Below are 18,386 nucleotides of genomic sequence, written 5' to 3' on the forward strand. Positions count from 1 at the left end.
AAACCCAAGCAAACACAGAGAGAACATAGAAACTCTTTGCAGATGTTGACCTGGGTGAGATTCGAACCCAGGACCCCAGCGCAGCTAGGCAGAAGTGCTACTCACTCAGCCACCATGCATTGTAGACGAGTTTCTAGGTGATAAATGGAATCTTCCACCTCTATCAAGCATTATAATCTGTTCCCAGCATGTTGCAAAGAAATGCACTGTGATCTACAACATAATTTAATCATTTCTGTCCATTTTGTAATTTCCAACATATTCCCAGTTTAATCCGTATGCTAATGAGGCAGTTTGTGCACTCAGGTTGTGTCCTTAACACCGAAAGCACTGCTCTTCCCATCTGAATCACTTCCTTCCAATCCCTCCAAGCTTCTCACAAATCAAATCACCTACTCATCTGATGGAAAAATAGCAGTGCACCAGGTGTTAAGGACAAGACTTTGGTTCACCAACTACCTCATTAGCATTCAGATTTAAATCTGAATATCCCATTAACGCCATAATGGATAGAAATAATAATGGTATCTTTGAAATCATAGGGCATATCTGTACAACATATCACCTGCAGCTATAATATTGGGCAGTACACTTTAAAGGGGTATTCTTGTCTGGGCATTCACATTTACGGTAGTTTCATTATTCTGCCATATATAAACATTTCTTCAATTAGATATTATTAAAAAATGTTAACCTGTGTGAAGATAATTTCTCATAAATGTAGTGATATGGTCTCTTAGAAACAAGACTGTGTCCTTGGATACGACCGCCTCAGCTGGAGGGATTGCACAAAGACACAAAAGGTTTTTGTGTATGAAATATCCGCGAGTTACTTCATATCCTACAGCTGTCCTGTGGTAATGATTGCTGAATCCAGGTGGTTGGGCAGGACTCAATAGCGCATGTCTGGCCACTGCCGGCAGGGTGTGGGGTGGTCGTATCCGAGGAAGCCATCTAGTTTCTAAGGGACTACAGTGAAATTATGAGAAATTATCTTCAAACAGGAACATTTTTTTTAATAACATCCAATTGAAGAAATGCTTACAAATTCATTAAATTAAATGTGGATGGGAAAACCCCTTTAAGAGTTTATAAAAAAAAATTATTTGTTAAGAATTGGATTTCTTACAAAAAAAAAAAGAAAATGCTACAAAGATGCATGGGGTTATGCACTATGCTGAACTATGGGCCCATAACATTTAATATTATGATGAATTCAATGAGGGAGATTTATCATACACCGGGACTGTGTCACTGAATTGTGCCATCACCTATGGCCATTCCCCCGCTTCATGCTCACTTGGAATTTAGGTAGGAAAGGGGAAAACTGCATTTATCCACCTTTCCACTGCCTTGTGCATCCCCCTCCTTACTGTCACATAATAGGCCCACTCCAGGCATACTTGTGTCTGTACCGTGTAATGCAGACTCTGATACAGGTGCAGTGAAGCAGATGGGCAGTGGCTCAGTGGTTAGCACTACATCCTTGCAGCAATGGGGTCCTGGGTTCAAGTCCCATCCAGGTCAACATCTGCAAAGAGTGTGTATGTTCTCTTCGTGTTTGCGTGGGTTTCCACCAAGTCCTCCGGTTTCCTCCCACATTCCAAAACATACTGGTAGGTTGATTAGATTGTGAGCCCCATGGGGACATGGACCGATCTGGCAAGCTCTGTGTAGCTTTGGGTAATTTGTGTGCGCTATATAAAAAAGGAATTATACTTATTAGAACTTTTTCCATAAACTTCTATGGACAGATGTAAATTGATATTTCAGTAAGCTGATGGTTTGTCTTGCTAGGCAAAGACAGATTCAGCATAGATTACATAGTGAATATCAATTCAGGGGGAGCAGGGAAGAAGTTTGATAAAGAAAAAAGCTTTGTTCCGGATTAGATATATTACCAAGTTTCTTTTACTCGCTTGTATCATTAATTCATACAACGTTCTGGTTATTTGATTTATATAAGATTAAAAGAAAGAGGTTATACTGAGCCATAGAGGCAGAATATTTGTGAAAGAATACAAATGTCTCTATTCACTGACATTATCAGTAAGCTTTTTTCCTATAGTGAGTAATGTGGTGTTCCTAAAAGAATTAACACAGCAATGGTATTCAGGGCTCATAAAACACAGAATTTTTTTTTAGATCCAACTCAAATATTGCTAGAGGTGTCAGCCAAAACTCTGCGAAAGAAGATAACCCCAGCAGCTATGTATCCAGGGGGCTGACATCATTATCAATGGACTGTTTATAAGCGTTAGGTTACATTCACACTGCCATATGGGGGATGTATATACGGCCAACGTTTATACAGCGTATATATATGCCCCCCATAGAGGGCAATGGGCGCATGGCGCCATACGGGAGCTGTAAGGTGCAGCACCGTACGTTTCTGTAGCCAGGGGAGAGATAGGGCATGTCCTAGCTTTCCCGGAATATGGCACCATGCCCCATGTATCTCTATGGAAATGGGCAGGGTCAGTGGCGCTCATCCCCTCCTCCTCTCCCCGGCGCCGACGTGTGCCCGACATGCTACGGTACGGCGGGCACACGTTAGTGTGAATATAGCCTTAAGCTTCGTGCACATGACCGTATGCTTGCCAGGACCAGATCCCAGCATAGCACCAAGGCCAGAGATGAGAGGAAAAGTGAGCTCTCCTCACTCCCCCCCCCCCACCCCCTGGCCGCCAATTTTAGTCATGATCCAAATAAAAACTGTGTGCTCACCGCACCATGACTGGGTGCCATAGACCTGTATAGAAGCCATGATCTGGCTTCAAAATGCGTGGCCGGATCTCGGGCCCCCATATGATCTGTGCATGAGGCCTTAAAAGGAAATACCGAGCACCAGCTCAGGCTGAGCTGGTGCTGGAGCTTATTTTTGTTAGAGTTTTAAACCGCTGTATCGCGGTTTAAAACACTTTTTAAACTTTATAGCCGAAGCTGCTTCGGCGCACGGAGGTACGCGATACTGCGGTTTAAAACACTAACAAAAATAAGCTCCGGCACCAGCTCGCCCTGAGCTGGTGCTTGGTATTTCCTTCTTACACCTACCACTTCAAGTGGTAGGTTTCCTTTAAGTGTGACAACACAGGTTAGCCCCAAATAAAAGATTATGGTTTTGAAACAGTTGTTCTATATTTCTATGTATACTATTATTTTCTCACATTTTAAAGGCATATATGAGATGCCCTCTGTGAGTACACAGACAACTATGATATCGTAGAACACAAGAAGCTATTTAGCATATGCCCCATTAGCCACTTTTGCACTTTGACCTCATGTAAGAATTCTATACATTTTCTTAGACTGAATGAGAGGTCAGAAGAGAAATGATGTAGGTCTACCAGGCCACAAATAGAGCTGACAAGGCCACTGCGCCCCATACACATGGTTAACTGCATTCTTGTAGGGGATGCAAGAATAGGGCACTGCCAGAAAACTATCATGGTAGGGATCTTCCTTCCATCGCGGGATCACATTTATCTCCTATGTACTGTAGATTGTTAGTCAGTCAAAATAAGAAACTTTTTATAAGATGAAGATAGAGGGAATCAAAATGTTGATGGTTTTAGCATGCAAAAAATAGTTTGCACATATGATAGCATTCTGGAGCTGTGTAATAGGTATTTTCACATTCATAGTTGGCAGTGGGTCATCATGTATTCTTATATATTGATATTCTTATGGTAAAAGTAGGGAATTTGGTCATGGCCAATGCAAGAAGCAATGAGACATAAAAAAAGATACTTATGATTTCCATGACATGACAAACATTAGGTTTATAGTACACGAAGGCTACATTAACATTTCATTGTTAAGAATATGTCTGGACAAGTACCAATGAAAGTGGGAGGTGGATTGCACATAGTCAGCAAGCAGTGATTGGCTGCTGCTGATGTACAGGGTGTTTCTCTTGTGTGTCAATATCCTTATTTGGACACTTACATCACTGGAGTCCTACCAAAGTGTATGCTCAGCGGAGACCATGGATGGATGCAATACTGTTGCATCCGTCCCGCATAGACTAATATGGCCTACACAGAGATGATATGTCGCTCAGCAGAAGGAAGCAGAATGAAAAGATATAGCTTGAGGTGTCTTTCCATCCTGTCTTTCTGCAGATGGAGGCAAAAATGATGCACCATCTGCCAGTATATGTCTATGCACGTGTTCAGCGTATACACTGGGAGCTTTTCTGATGTTTAACACTGAATGTTTCATAAAAAGACATGTGAATATAGCCTCGCAAAGACTCTTAAAATGTCTACATCCAGAGTGCTTGAACAACAAAATTACAACCCCACGGAAATGCCTTCTCTGGAATATGTCTTAAAGACATATATAAAGAAATATTTATGATTGCTAATATATGTATAATACTGTATATAACTGCCCCTAAATCAGTCACCTGAAAAGGTCTTTCAGTTTCTCATCTATAGCATCAATAAAATTAGATTATTAACATTTTGCTCATATATTTAAGGACACTGTCTGTCACGTTGGCATCCCAAGGGTCCTGTAGAACGTCTAGAAACTTTGTAATGGTACATGTAAGTAATAACAATGTTCCTACATAATAGAACTAGCATGGTCCTAAATAGGGAACAGATGTTCTGAAATTAGTGAATACCATGAATATTAAAACCTGGAAGTATAATGAATGGTACAAGGCACATCAATGTGTCAGGCTGACGAAGAGAAGGAACACTCGAGCTGAAGGATGCTAAAGTCAGCAGATAAAAATATTCCCTAGATGTAAAGTGACTGTGCACTCTATGGTCTGCTTCCTATTAAAAGCTGACAGCTGAGCTCCATTATGAATGAATGGAGGTTTAAATTCTCAAAAAAAAAAAACTATGGCACTGACACGTTAAGTGGAACACTGGGAAAAAGGGGGGAGCTGGTTAGCACAACCAAATACAGAGCTGGCCTTGTGCACCATGCATGAACATGAGAAAGCGAAAGGAAAGCGATGCACAAATCAGGCCAATATGTAAAAATACAAGATATGTTCCAACAATAATCTCTTTATTAATGTAAACAAAGCGGACAAAATTACCATACACAGACATCTAAAAGCATTTAAAACAAAAATATACAAAAAGTGACCAATGTGGAGATCCCGGTCTGGATCATCCACAAAAAACCTCTAAGTCCAGACACAAAATATTGTCTGTGCACCTCTACCCAGTTAGTGTGAACCTATAATGGATGTTACATACAATGCTCCTTATAAACTAATGGTAAATCATGGGCAACATTCTGCCCCAAGAACATGCTCTAATGAAGATCAGACAACCTCTAAAGTGCAAGTGCTACCAATGTAACAACTATGTTTACCCTACTAGTAAGTAGAAAATGTATATGAAAATAAAAAAAAGTGTGGGAAAACATGAGAAAAGTGCTGGGTGCAAGTGGGATAAAGTTAGGGATCTTACGGCATGTAAGGTAAAAAGATTCGCTCCTGTATGGTAGGTAGAGCATTGGGAACGAGGTGGGACTAGAGGTACACGGCTCCCCACGCGTATCGTCGTCCCAAGGACGACTTCCTCAGGGGTAGGTAACCATGGTCATAAGACACTCACCTTAAATAAGCCCTCCACTAAACTGTACAGGCGGCGCCAGTGCTGCATGAACCAATCTGCATGAAAACGGAAGTGACGTATAGGACCGGAAGTGGGGCTGGCGACGGAACAATGCGCATGCGCATCCCGGCCGGGATGTACGACATAGTAACCAAGGTAACAAAATAACAAAATGACCAAGTAGCTGTGATAACGGCGCACTGATCGGTTTGAGTCATTTATGTGCCCTAATGATGTGGTAAAATACAACGTCCCCCATGAAGTATCCAGAATATGCGGCGTAGTAGTCAGAGTAACAAGTAACCAAGTACATCTATATATAATATTTACAATGTGGTGAGGTACAGCATCCACCATCAAGTATCCGGGATATATACGGCGTGGTAATAAGGATAACAAGATACACATCTATTATCTCAAAACACCAAAAGGTTTCGAACACATAGGTGCAACCATGATAGTATGGTGGAATACAATATCCACCACAGAGCGGTACAGTATGATATGGTCTGACTTATTCGGCGCATATATAGAGAAGGGGGAGAAATGCATCACTAAGCCTAAGGCACGGCGCAATTGATCGAACAGGTATAACATGCATTCTATGCGTATTGCATAGAGAAATATGTAGTAGATGTAGTACAAGAGGAGAGGGTAAAAGATCAAATACCAACCATCCCCTGTTCCTGGTCAAATATGTGACAGCCTATAAATTCCGAATGTATACAAATTACGTGTGAACGAAAGCACACATGGGTTAACGCACAGAATTCCGGATATACACAAATTAAATGTGGACGTAAGTACACATGGGTTAACACACAGAGTTAAATCAAGTGAAGCCCCTGAATAAATCGGTTGGTATGGTAAGGGGTCACTGATTTACTGGCCCGCAGTATCATATGCTAATGCACTAGACGCAGCAGTGGAGGGCAAAAAAGGTGAGTGTTTAGTACAAAGTACAAGTACAAAAATATATGCAACATTGACATGGTTATTTGTCCTAATGTATCAATTGGCTAGTGCCTGTATAAACAATTTTCAAATCCTAATTCATGAAAGTATAAAAAAAAGGTCCAAAAAGTCCAGGAAAAGTGCGAGAAGGCAGAGATCCAGCTATGGCTCGGCGGAAGAAGATTCCCAGAGTCAAGATTCAAGAGTTCTCACCCGTCTACTGGGATTACGATATACTGTAGAATTTGAAGAAAAGAGGGCAAGATGCGATCCAACAGGGAGGGGTAAGTATAGTCAAAATATACATAATTTAGGCAATCCATCCAGAGTACTGTGTCCCTAATCCATTATAGGTTCACACTAACTGGGTAGAGGTGCACAGACAATATTTTGTGTCTGGACTTAGAGGTTTTTTGTGGATGATCCAGACCGGGATCTCCACATTGGTCACTTTTTGTATATTTTTGTTTTAAATGCTTTTAGATGTCTGTGTATGGTAATTTTGTCCGCTTTGTTTACATTAATAAAGAGATTATTGTTGGAACATATCTTGTATTTTTACATATTGGCCTGATTTGTGCATCGCTTTCCTTTCGCTTTCTCATGTTAAGTGGAACACTGTCATGTAGATCCACAATGGAGCAAGAGGTACAGTATGGATTTCAGAACCACAGGCATTGTCAATTGTCAAGGGAATAGAGGTTTCACTCTATCCTGAAAGTATCTAGTGATGACCTTGGAAGACACTGAATGCTTAGATATTTTGGTTGATTGACACTTGTCATTGAAACCTTCACAATGTCAGTCGTAACCTGGATCATCGGCAAGTATTGACGAAGAAACATAGGCCACCTTTCACGTGAAACAGCATTCACTCAAAATAAGGCTAAATGTGAAAATATATAAAACTTCCTGCTTTTTATAATAATAATAAGAATAATCTTTAATTTATATAACAGACAAGGGGTGGACTAGGGCTGGACGACTTTACCTAAAATGTTATTATTGCTTTTATTGAAAATTCTTGATTTGTTGAAATTTATCTCTGCATATCAAGGGAGGTTTTAACTGGTATGTTAGATATACTGTATTATTGGTGGACAGAGGTAGTGAGGGCCCTTGTTCAGGAACAGTAAGTGGGCCACTTGTTATCCCATATCTTATTATAGGCCACTATCCCAATGCCTCTCTATAAGTACATGTTGGCCATGAAATTCTTGGGCATTTACATACAAAATGGAGCCTACTTCGGTGTTCTCTTCCCTACTGCACCCATATGTACCTGCAAAGGCTGTACCAATGGCATGCCTGACTCTATATTCTCTGCTGTCTAAACTTTTGTTCTTCTTATTATTCAGAAATTATTATATTTTGTGGGTGTAATTTCACTTTAAGGATTATGACTAGAACAAGCAATATACAGGCAGTCCCCGGGTTACATCCAGGATAGGGTCTGTAGGTTTGTTCTTAAGTTGAGTTTGTATGCAAGTCAGAACTGTATGTTTTATAATTGTAACCCAAGCCACATTTTTTTTTTTTGGTCTCTGTGAGAATTGGATTTTAAAAATGTTGGAGCGTCATCAGAACTAGGAATAACAATCGCTGTTTATTGTAGCCTAGGACTAAAGAATCTTAAATTGCCAACATCCAGAGGTCCGTTAGTAACTAGGGGTCTTCTGTAAGTCGGGTGTTCTTAAGTAGGGGACCGCCTGTACAGTGTTTTTACAGCCATAGGGTACTTTATGGAAAGAGCCAATGTGAAGAGTCACTTGCTTGTGACATCACTCCAGGTCCTATTTTAAAGAGTTTATATACTTTATAGTCTTTCCTTAAAGGGGTTTTCCCATCTGGGCATTTACATTTAATTAAATTCATTTGCCATATGTAAACATTTCTTCAATTGGATCTTAATAAAAAAAAATGTTCCTGTGTGAAGATAATTTCTCATAAATGTAGTCATTCTGTCCCTTAGAAACCAGATATCTTCCTCGGATACGACCATGTCATACTCTGGCAGCGGTGGCCAGACTTGCACTATAGAGTCCTGCCGGACCACCTGGATTCAGCAATCATTACCACAGGACGGCTGTGAGACATGTAGTAGCTCCCAGACATTTTATATACAATAACCTTTTGTTTCTTTGTGCACGCACTCCAGCAAAGGTGGTCGTATCCGAGGAAGCTATCTCGTTTCTAAGGGACAACATGGCTACATTTATGATAAATTATCTTCACACAGGAACATTTTTTTTTAATAACATCTAATTCAAGAAATGTTTATATATGGCAGATTAATGAAACTGAATGTGAATGCCCATACGAGAATACCCCTTTAAGCTTAAAACACTCCTGGTCATGAAAAGATAAAAAGGGCTCTGTCATGGTGGAAGATTCATTCCAAAAGGTACTTTTGAATATAGCAACAAAGGTAAGAAAATCAACCTTAAAACAAATAGAGCTTGCCAATAGATGGATAGCCTCCTACTTGCCCTTCTTCTAAAGGTCATTAACAGGGTACATTCTTCCCCTGATCTTATTATCATTGGGGGTCTCAGCTGTCTGACCTTATCAAACATTTATCCGCCTGTCCTATCAATATGTGACAAATCCTTCTCTACATGCCTTGACGAAATTATTGCCCAGAGTCAGCTGATAACCTTGGCAAGTCTTTACAAACCAAAAGATTAAATCATGAATCTAAAAATCTAAATTTATCTATTCTTTTTTTCTCCCCTTTTTCCATTTAGATGCAATTTGTGCCATATTCACCAATCTTCATACAACTTATCCCCCAGGAATACAGTTCAGTTACATTTTCTAACAAAAAAATTAAGCATCAAAAGTTTTATTTTCGCCAATAATACTGTCCGAATAGAACGGGTACATTACGGGAAATTTTCTGACGTGCAAATGTAAAATTTGGAACAAACTTTTATTTGTACAAAATTTAGCAACTTTTGGCCTGTCCTGTATTACAGTCATCACGTTACCAATTTCACTTTCCCAAAATAGAGCAATTGCCTGAAAACAGTAAATAATAGACGAAACATAACGATTGATGAGCAGCAGTTTAGTGAACTAAATTAATAAAAGCGGAAAATAATACAAAAATACATAAGCAAAAAGGTACATAAAAAATATACAAATATCTCAATCGTAATAGAGTATGGGAGAAGTATATATATACATATATATCTTAAAATGTTTTAATATTGCCCTAGGAGATGACCTCATGATGAAATGAAATCGCCATTAGGAGGTCGTAGGACGGACAGATTTTAGTTAAATTATTAAAGTTGAATTAATGATACATGAACAATACATTCACATTTTCTCTTTGCCGTCATCAGTTTTGAAACATCACAAAAATAGTCACCTGAAAAGTGCTCCTTCCACTGGGACTTGTGACATGAGTGACAGACCGCTGATCAACTAAATCCAATGCGTGCAGAGCTGTGGGTCCAAAGATACATTTCAATCTAAAAAGGACAAAGTAAAATGTAATACAGAACATAGCATCCGACAGTGAAGTTTTTTTTAGAAATTTCAAGAGATAGACTGCTAGTTGGCCACAACAATTTATAATGTTTGGGATGTCTGTACTGTCCCCAAGTAATGTCCAAGCACTCCAGGGGGGTAGGGGTGCTCATGTATGTCTACTGTTCCACTCACCCCACTGTCAAAACTGCACATAGGAGTGAATAGAGCAACGTTCACACATGCGCACCACTGTTCCATTCAATAAGGGCAATCAAAAGGCTTATTTACCCCTGCTGGATGATGGAGGTGTGTGCTTACGGTAATTTCTGCACAGCCCCGGTCATCTAATGAAAGCCAGCAGGACACAGGAAGTCACAAAAAAATCCAGAGTCCTGCTGCTCATGTTACCTGCAGCTCCCGATAGGGAAGGGAAACTTTAATAGATTTAGGGCTCATTCAAAATGCTGACGTGTGATGTCAGTGTTCAGTCCGCATTGTATCTGCATCAGTTTTTGTACAACTCCACATGTCATCTGTTTGTTTTCGCATCCACAACAATTATGGATGGGTTTCTAATGTACTTTCTGCCCTGCCCATTGGAAAGATTTGAGAAAACACGGACCACATATGGATGTCATCCGTGTGCAGTCCGTTTTTTTTTTGCGGATCCATTGACTTATGTAGAGGTCTGTGGCCCACATGTGGCCCCTGCAATTTTTTTCTCCTTGTCTGCACATCCTTGAAAGAAAAGAGTCTGTGTGAACTGACCCATAGGAACCAATGGGTCAGTCTGTCCACAAAAAAAAACGCCAAAAGAACACAGAACTAAAAAACGTCCATCAGAATAAGTCCCAAGTGTTAGTGACCCTATTAGGTTCTTACCCTGTAAAATTTTTCTACAAGTAAATAACTACTTTAAGATCGAACCATATACCAAAACCATATAGAATTCTATATTTATCTTTAGATTTGTATAAAATGTACAATTACAGACTGTTCAATTTATCTTTTCAAATCCTATGGCCACCCATAACGCTAGATTAAATTGATCCATTATCTAATAACCAACTAAATATTTATATTCCTATTTGTACATTAATCTATATATACAGTATATATAAATAAGCGACATCCTCAATGTAAATTGTGTAAAGTCAACCAAATAATCAGATCAGTTATAAAATAAACAATGGTGGCCGTCTGCACGATAATACAGGACAGCCTGAGCGTTTCATGAGAAATATCCTGCACCACTTCTGCAATACATGTATGTGAGGGGGTCAGAATGCAAATCGACGCGGTTTGGTTTATTTGGCTCCTTAATCCAAATACCAGGAGAGCTACATCCGATTTTACGTTTCACTCTACCAAGAAAAGTAGATGGGTAAGGGGTGGTCTGAATGAATTTAAAATGGTTTTAATTCTGCATTATGTTCAAATACCCCGTTTCCCCTGAAATAAGCCCTAGCACGATTTTTTAGGATTGTTGGAGTATGCTTGAAATAGAAGGCCTGCTAAAATAAGCCCTAGTTACATTTCATAAATAGAATTGTGGCCCCCAGCCTCTCAGAAGGGGAACCATGGTATCGACATCTTGGTTCCCCTCCTGAGAGGGTTTCCCGCTCTTTTGGTTTGGTTGCTGTTTTGTGCATTGACTGTCTGTAATTGGCCATATTTTGGGTAATTTGGGCCAGTGGCGGACTGCTGCTGGGGGAAGACACCTGTACACACCTTGTGGTGTGGTAGAGGCAAGGGGAGCCGGGGTGGGGGAGAGGGGTTATTTGATTATAAACTTGAATGACAGGGGCCTGGGGTAAATTACCAGTATGAAGACATTGGAAGCTGTCCAACCCTCCCTAAAAAAATGTTATCCACAGAATTATAAATTTGTGCTGCTGATTCACTGGCTGTTACAGAGCACTACCACCCCAGATCCCCACTATGTGCTGAAACTTCCTCTGCCAGAGTAAGGTTATAGCAGGCGGAGGGAGGGGGGAGAAGTGCTAAGGGAGCAGGGGGAAGGCAGCGTAATAACCTGTGAATCTGCAGTAGGGGTGTTCTCCGTCAACCGCCAGGTATCATTAGCATAATTAAAAGTTGATTTTTAGAAGGAAGGAGGCCGTGGATAACAAATATAAGAAGATTATGACAGTCAATGTGCCTGGGTCTATGATTAAGTTCTGATTTTGATGGTAGATTTCCTTTAAATTCACAGTCCCTTTAAGACAAAGCACAGTGTTTTGGACAAAAGTCCTTGCATCATACAGAAATATGATGCAAGGACTCCTTGTCTGCAGGCGATTGTCTTGTGTCACCCCTTCATCCTCAGACTTTAAGCTCTTGTGTCACCCCCTCAGACTTTAAGCTCATGTAACCCGCTCATCCTCATAGACTGTAAGCTCTTGTGTCACCCCTTCAGCCTCACAGACTAAGCTATTGTGTCACCCCTTCAGCCTCATAGACTGTAAGCTATTGTGTCACCCCTTCATCCTCATAGACTGTAAGCTATTGTGTCACCCCCTCATCCTCATAGACTGTAAGCTCTGGTGTCACCCCCTCATCCTCATAGACTGTAAGCCCTTGTGTCACCCCCTCATCCTCATAGACTGTAAGCTCTTGTGTCACGCTCTCATCCTCATAGACTGTAAGCTCTTGTGTCACCCCCTCATCCTCATAGGCTGTAAGTTATTGTGTCACTCCCTCATCCTTATAGACTGTAAGCTCTTGTGTCACCCCCTCATCCTCATAGACTGTAAGCTCTTGTGTCACCCCCTCATCCTCATAGACTGTAAGCTCTTGTGTCAACCCTCATCCTCATAGACTGTAAGCTCTTGCAAGAAGGGCCCTCACTCCTATTGTTTCATATGACGGTTTGTACTCTGTAACATAATATTTTATTTGTATAAGTCCAATATGATTTGTAAAATGCTGAGGAATATGATGGCGCTATATAAATAAAGATTATTATTATTATTAATGCCAAATCAAAGTCTGAAAATAATAAATACCGAATTTAAATATCCCTCAGTGCATAATTTCCTAACATATTGGTAAAAGTTGTAAATCTAAGCCTTTTTGTTGACCTCTGCTGACAAGTTGCTCAAACTTCTCTTTAGCTTATACTAGAAAATCAGACTGACAAGCAGTATGGTCAGCATCTAAGCTCACATTGCTGTGATAGCATGCCAATTCTCAGATGAGACTTTGCTACATCAGCTGAGGGTAGATACAGAAAAAAAAAGTATAATAATATAATAATAATAATAATAATAATGACTTTTCAGCCTTCTCAGAGTAGGATTGAAATATATGTTCTACCCAGAAACCCAACGGCTAAATCTTTTGAACTGTGGAACCTGAAAACACAGTTCTTGTGTCAGTTTAGAGAGGGAAATCTCTCCTTGTGTTTCTAGGTGCCACAGAACCACAGATATCCACTGTTAAGTTACAGTCGTGAGTGTGATTTTCACAGATAGCTGTAACCTAATCTGTGGATATGTCTGGTTTTCTGGCACCTAGAAACACAATTCTTTGTGATATCCTCTTTAAATTTATGCCAGGACTCTGTTTCTAGGCTCCATGGTAAAAAAGTTATAGCTCTTCGAAATATTCCCCCCTCCAGCCTGTCAACTGAAGGCTGCATGGAAAAGGAGGAGGGAGCTGCATGGAAGAGGGATCTAACAGATGCAATGTCTAGAACCATCTACACGCATTCCTCCCAATGTTTGTAGCAGCTAAAATTCTATTTGCCTTAGGCCACACCTTTTGCTCCGCCCCTTACTACTCCGCAACACAGTGCCCTCCATTTCCCCCTAGCTTTGTGTCACATTGTGGCCCCCTTTTCCTCCTCACATTGGAGTCCACCCGATATTGTGCCCCCAATCAGCTCTCCCTCAAATTGTAACCACCCGATTCAGTGCCACCCAACACATCCTCATTTTAAAGCTCCCCCTCTTACTGTGCCCCCCACCAGCTCCCCCTCTTATCATGACAGAATTACATTTGCTGAAGAACAAATGTGGATTATTGTTCATGGAAAAAGGCATCCCCTAAAAATAACCCCTTACCCATTTTTGGAGAAAAAATATTTTTTTTAATATATTAAATTTTGAAAATAGAATAGAATCAATTGTTACTAACTGCTCCTTCAATGTATTGTTACTGATGCTCCGGAGTTCTTGGATGTCTCCTGACATCACAGGAAATACTAAGAAAAGTCACTTCTCTTACCGTTTCCTGTGATGTCAAGAGACAAGCAGGCAGTGCAGTTTAGTGGGGATCGGTGGTAACAACAACTGAAGAGCAGACAGCAAGTAACGATTATTATACTCCTTCCATTGAGATCTCCTTTGCATATATTATTTTTCTTAAAAGGATAACTGGGTGAAAATTTATTTGGAAACTGTAAATTTAGTAGAAATGTTATGAGAATTTAGAAGGTCTCAATCTACTGAATGACTTATATACAAAGATTTGCTTACAGTGCAACCAATCCAATAAGATTCCCTGCAAAATAGCAGAAATCCATCAGCGGAGACATGGATAGCATTACTGAGCATGTGTCAGCATACTTCGAGAGGGAATCAGCAGGGGCCACCATTACAAATAGGTAAGAGCATCATTAAGATATCCAGACACAAAAGCTTGTTACCAAATGAAAAAATGTTGATCTTGATGATGTAAAAAAAAAAAAGTTCATACTTGGTTTATTTGTAAAATATTTACTTCTTCAAATATTTGAAATACTCACCCCAATAGATGCTCATCAGAAACTGAAAAAAAAATAAGAAAAATGGCATATTTAGCGCAATGGCATAATACACACAAAAACATACAAACAATGTAGGTCCAACAAAGAGGATAAAGAACATGGGGGTTATTTATCATTGTTTTTTTGGTGTAAAAAAAAGTTTCATTGAGATTTTTTTTTTTTGCTAAAAAGTCCATTTCTACTACTTCATTAATCTGGCGTAAACATACAACTACTGCTAGTGCAACGCCAGATTCACGACTTGGGACATTTTCAAAAAGTCCCATAAAAAGTCTCATAGCTACTCCAGTCCCCTGCTGATCGATGTGCTGGGACTTTTTATGCATTGAGACTTTTAAAAAAATCCTTAACAGAAAGTAGAAAGTAGACCATAAAATTTATTAAAGGGCTTAAGCAACATTAATGAATCAGCTGGATAGCAGAGCTCCAAAAATGGACATGAACTCTCCCAGGGAGTCGCTAAATGATAAAAAAAAAACCCCTATGTGTATATAAGCAAAGTGAATAATATAAATACAGGCAGTCCCCGGGCTATGTACCAAAAAGGTTCTGTAGGTTTGTTCTTAAGTTGAATTTGTATTCAAGTCGGAACTGTATATTTTATAATTGTAAGCGCAGCCAAAATTATTTTTGGTCTCTGTGACAATTGGATTTTAAAAATGTTGGATTGTCATAAGAACCAGGATTAACACTAAAGCTTCATTACAGACACCTGTGATAACTATTATAGCTGTTTATTGTAGCCTAAGGCTAAAGTACAGTAAATTACCAACATCCAGAGTTCCGTTTGTAACTAGGGGTCATCTGTAAGTAGGGTGTCCTTAAGTAGGGGATTGTCTGTACATCTTTATTTATATAGTCTAAATAATACGAGTGAAGACCCTGCTTGCAAGAATTTATAATCTGATGAGATTTCAGTCTTAAGATTCTCTCAAATCCCAGCACTGTACAGTATTGATCTTACTAACAAGCTGTGAGATCCCTACACTATTGCTTCAGTCGTTCTAGGGTTTGGTTCACACTATCTGTAGTATCTTCTTTAGCATTTACACAACTGAAGACTATGCCTGATCCACAGGCAATCTTATCCTCACCCTGATCACTCTAATGTCCCACTCAGGAGTTTCCACAGTCCTAAAATTTCCCAGATCCTTCTAAATTCATGGCATTTTTCGAGAGATTTCATTGTACGTATGAGTGAAAGCTTCAGAGAGATCAATATTCCAATGACTGTTGGTTAGTAAAGATTGTCCACCAGTGATTCTCTTTTGAAGGATATTATTTTATGCAGGATTGTAAAGATCTGCTACAAAGGTTTAACATATTGTGAAGAAATGTTCAATATAAAATAATCCAGTAATTTCGAAGAACTTTCCACAATCAATTCCGCAGAAGCACGGTGGTGGCATTGATAAGAAGGTCAGCAATGACTGATACTTCAAAGTCTATTTTCTGGAACTTATATATTGATGACCTATTGTTGTAGCTTGTACATTCATAAGTAAAGCACTGTGTGGCTACAGTCCTAGCCATGACAAACACTGCCATAGGGGGTCGTCACACACTGTTCCCCAGGTTATAACAATGCAAATTATTTACCACCAGGCCTTTGTATAGGCCAGTGATGGCGAACCTTTTAGGGACTGAGTGCCGAAACTACAAGCAGAAGTCACATATTTGCACAAAGTGCCAAATTAAAGTAACTTACAGGTTTCAAATGTATTAGTGTCCTGAGGACACAAATACAGTAGAAAGAAGGAATAATTTGGATTATTATTGTAGTTTCCCTCTAGGGTTCCCTTAACAGGATGAATCACAGGTCTGGAAAATGGACTACAATGATAATCCAGATCTGTCCAAACCTCCATGCTCCTCCTGCACTTCAAGTCAGTTTACAATAGCGCTGAATGTGGCACGTCCTGAGCTGTTCTTGACTGCAGGAGGAGGTCTTGAGTCCTGAATGATGGCCTTTGTGCTAAGTGCCCACAGAGAGGGCTCGGAGTGCCACCTCTGGCACCCGTGCCATAGGTTCACCATCACTGGTATAGGCCATCAGTGGGCGTCTGACTATCAGAAACCCAGTCAGTAGGGTCAACACACGCACTGTACGCCCTCTATATAGTAGAGGTGGTATTGCAGCTACAGACCAGGAAACCCTTTATTAAAGTGTTCTAGGGCAGTAAAAAAAACACAATTTTTGGGAATACCATCCCCATACAATGTCATTTATCACGTGATAAATTAGAGATACATTTGTATTCTTGACCCACATGTTTTTTGTTACTTTTTGACAGTATGAATAACATTACATAATGGGGCACATTTACTTACCCGTCCCGTCGCTATCCCCGCCGTGCCTTGTCCGACGAGGATTCGGGTCTGCTGTGATTCACTAAGATCATGCGTCCAATTTCCTGCATGTGTCGCTTCCCCGCTGAGGTCCGCCGGAGTTCACCAGCTTCTTCCCGATGCATGTGAGTGCTGATCTTGCGACACAATTTGCTTTTTAAATTCTGCGGTTTGTCCGAATAAGTCGAGTTGTCCAACGTCCACTCGCCCCCCTCCCCATTTTTGTGTCGCATGCAAGCCGGCGTGACACAATCTGTGTGCGCCAAAAACCCGGGGCAATTCGGGTCAAAACGGAAAAAAAACTGCGAAACCCGACGAAAATGCGGCTTTCGGACCCTTAGTAAATGTGCCCCAATGTGTTATTCTATTCAGGAAGAAGAAGAATAGTAAATGATCTGAAGTGATCACATTTGATTTATCATTCCGTAGTTTAGATAAAACACTGACACTATTTTAATGCTATTTGGAAGCTCAGAGCATGAGCAAGAAGAGATAAATACAAAGTGCTCTTCATATAATGAAACAGACTGGAGTCTTGTCTCAATCCATCAGTAGACATCACCCTGTAGTCCTATATGGCAGTGCTTACATGGGACAGATATTCTGTGCATTGGGATTACCATAGTAGGACCATATAGAAAGATGTGTATTTGCAGGTAAAATGCCAATGGTATTAGGACATTCAATAGAAATTTACGAATATGGAGAATTATCGTTTCACTTATTGCCATTGAGTCTTGACAAATAAAACAAGATTTGCAGATCATTTCAGACTAACTTCACTACAGGATCTTTAGCCAGAGAAGAAGAGAGGAAAGTTAATATTAGCTTCCCTGTGGTCTATAGGATAACCTAAAGGATGAGTCAAGGACATTGCTATTCCCGGTGTTGGCCAGAATAGATGACCTACAGGATGAGGAATAGGAATTGTACTTCACTCCTGCATTTATGTCATATACTTTATATTACAAGATTGTAGACAGTAACTCCCTGATATTGTCTTATCTCAGTACATTTATACAGCAGTAGGAATGCTGCAAGTCGTTTAAGGAAACGTTCAGCCTGTGAGTAGAACATGGGCTGTTTTAGGTCAGCCGGAAGGTGTAGACCTATAATCTACAGTATTACTGCCTATTGTTTTATCCTCACCAGAGATTCTCTCACTTATTAGCTCACCAGTACGTCGCTGTAACTTCACTCCGACCAGAGAGAGATCTTCAACATGAGATACAAATGATGGCTCC

At 40.0% G+C, this 18,386-nt stretch overlaps 1 protein-coding gene across 3 annotated transcripts in view; it reads right to left on the reverse strand.

Annotated features, from left to right (window-relative positions):
* The window catches only part of ZSWIM7 (zinc finger SWIM-type containing 7), an 83,895-nt gene that overhangs the window by 41,509 nt on the left and 24,000 nt on the right, over positions 1–18,386 (reverse strand). For all 3 annotated transcript variants that reach the window (XM_072138388.1, XM_072138389.1, XM_072138390.1), the window contains 2 exons: positions 14,773–14,794; positions 9,919–10,021 (listed from right to left, as the gene is read on the reverse strand). In XM_072138388.1, the coding sequence (XP_071994489.1) occupies positions 9,919–10,021; positions 14,773–14,794 (125 nt within the window). The remainder of the gene's footprint in view (positions 1–9,918; positions 10,022–14,772; positions 14,795–18,386) is intronic.

The sequence above is a fragment of the Engystomops pustulosus genome, chromosome 2, assembly GCF_040894005.1.
Source record: "Engystomops pustulosus chromosome 2, aEngPut4.maternal, whole genome shotgun sequence".
Lineage (NCBI taxonomy): Eukaryota > Metazoa > Chordata > Amphibia > Anura > Leptodactylidae > Engystomops > Engystomops pustulosus.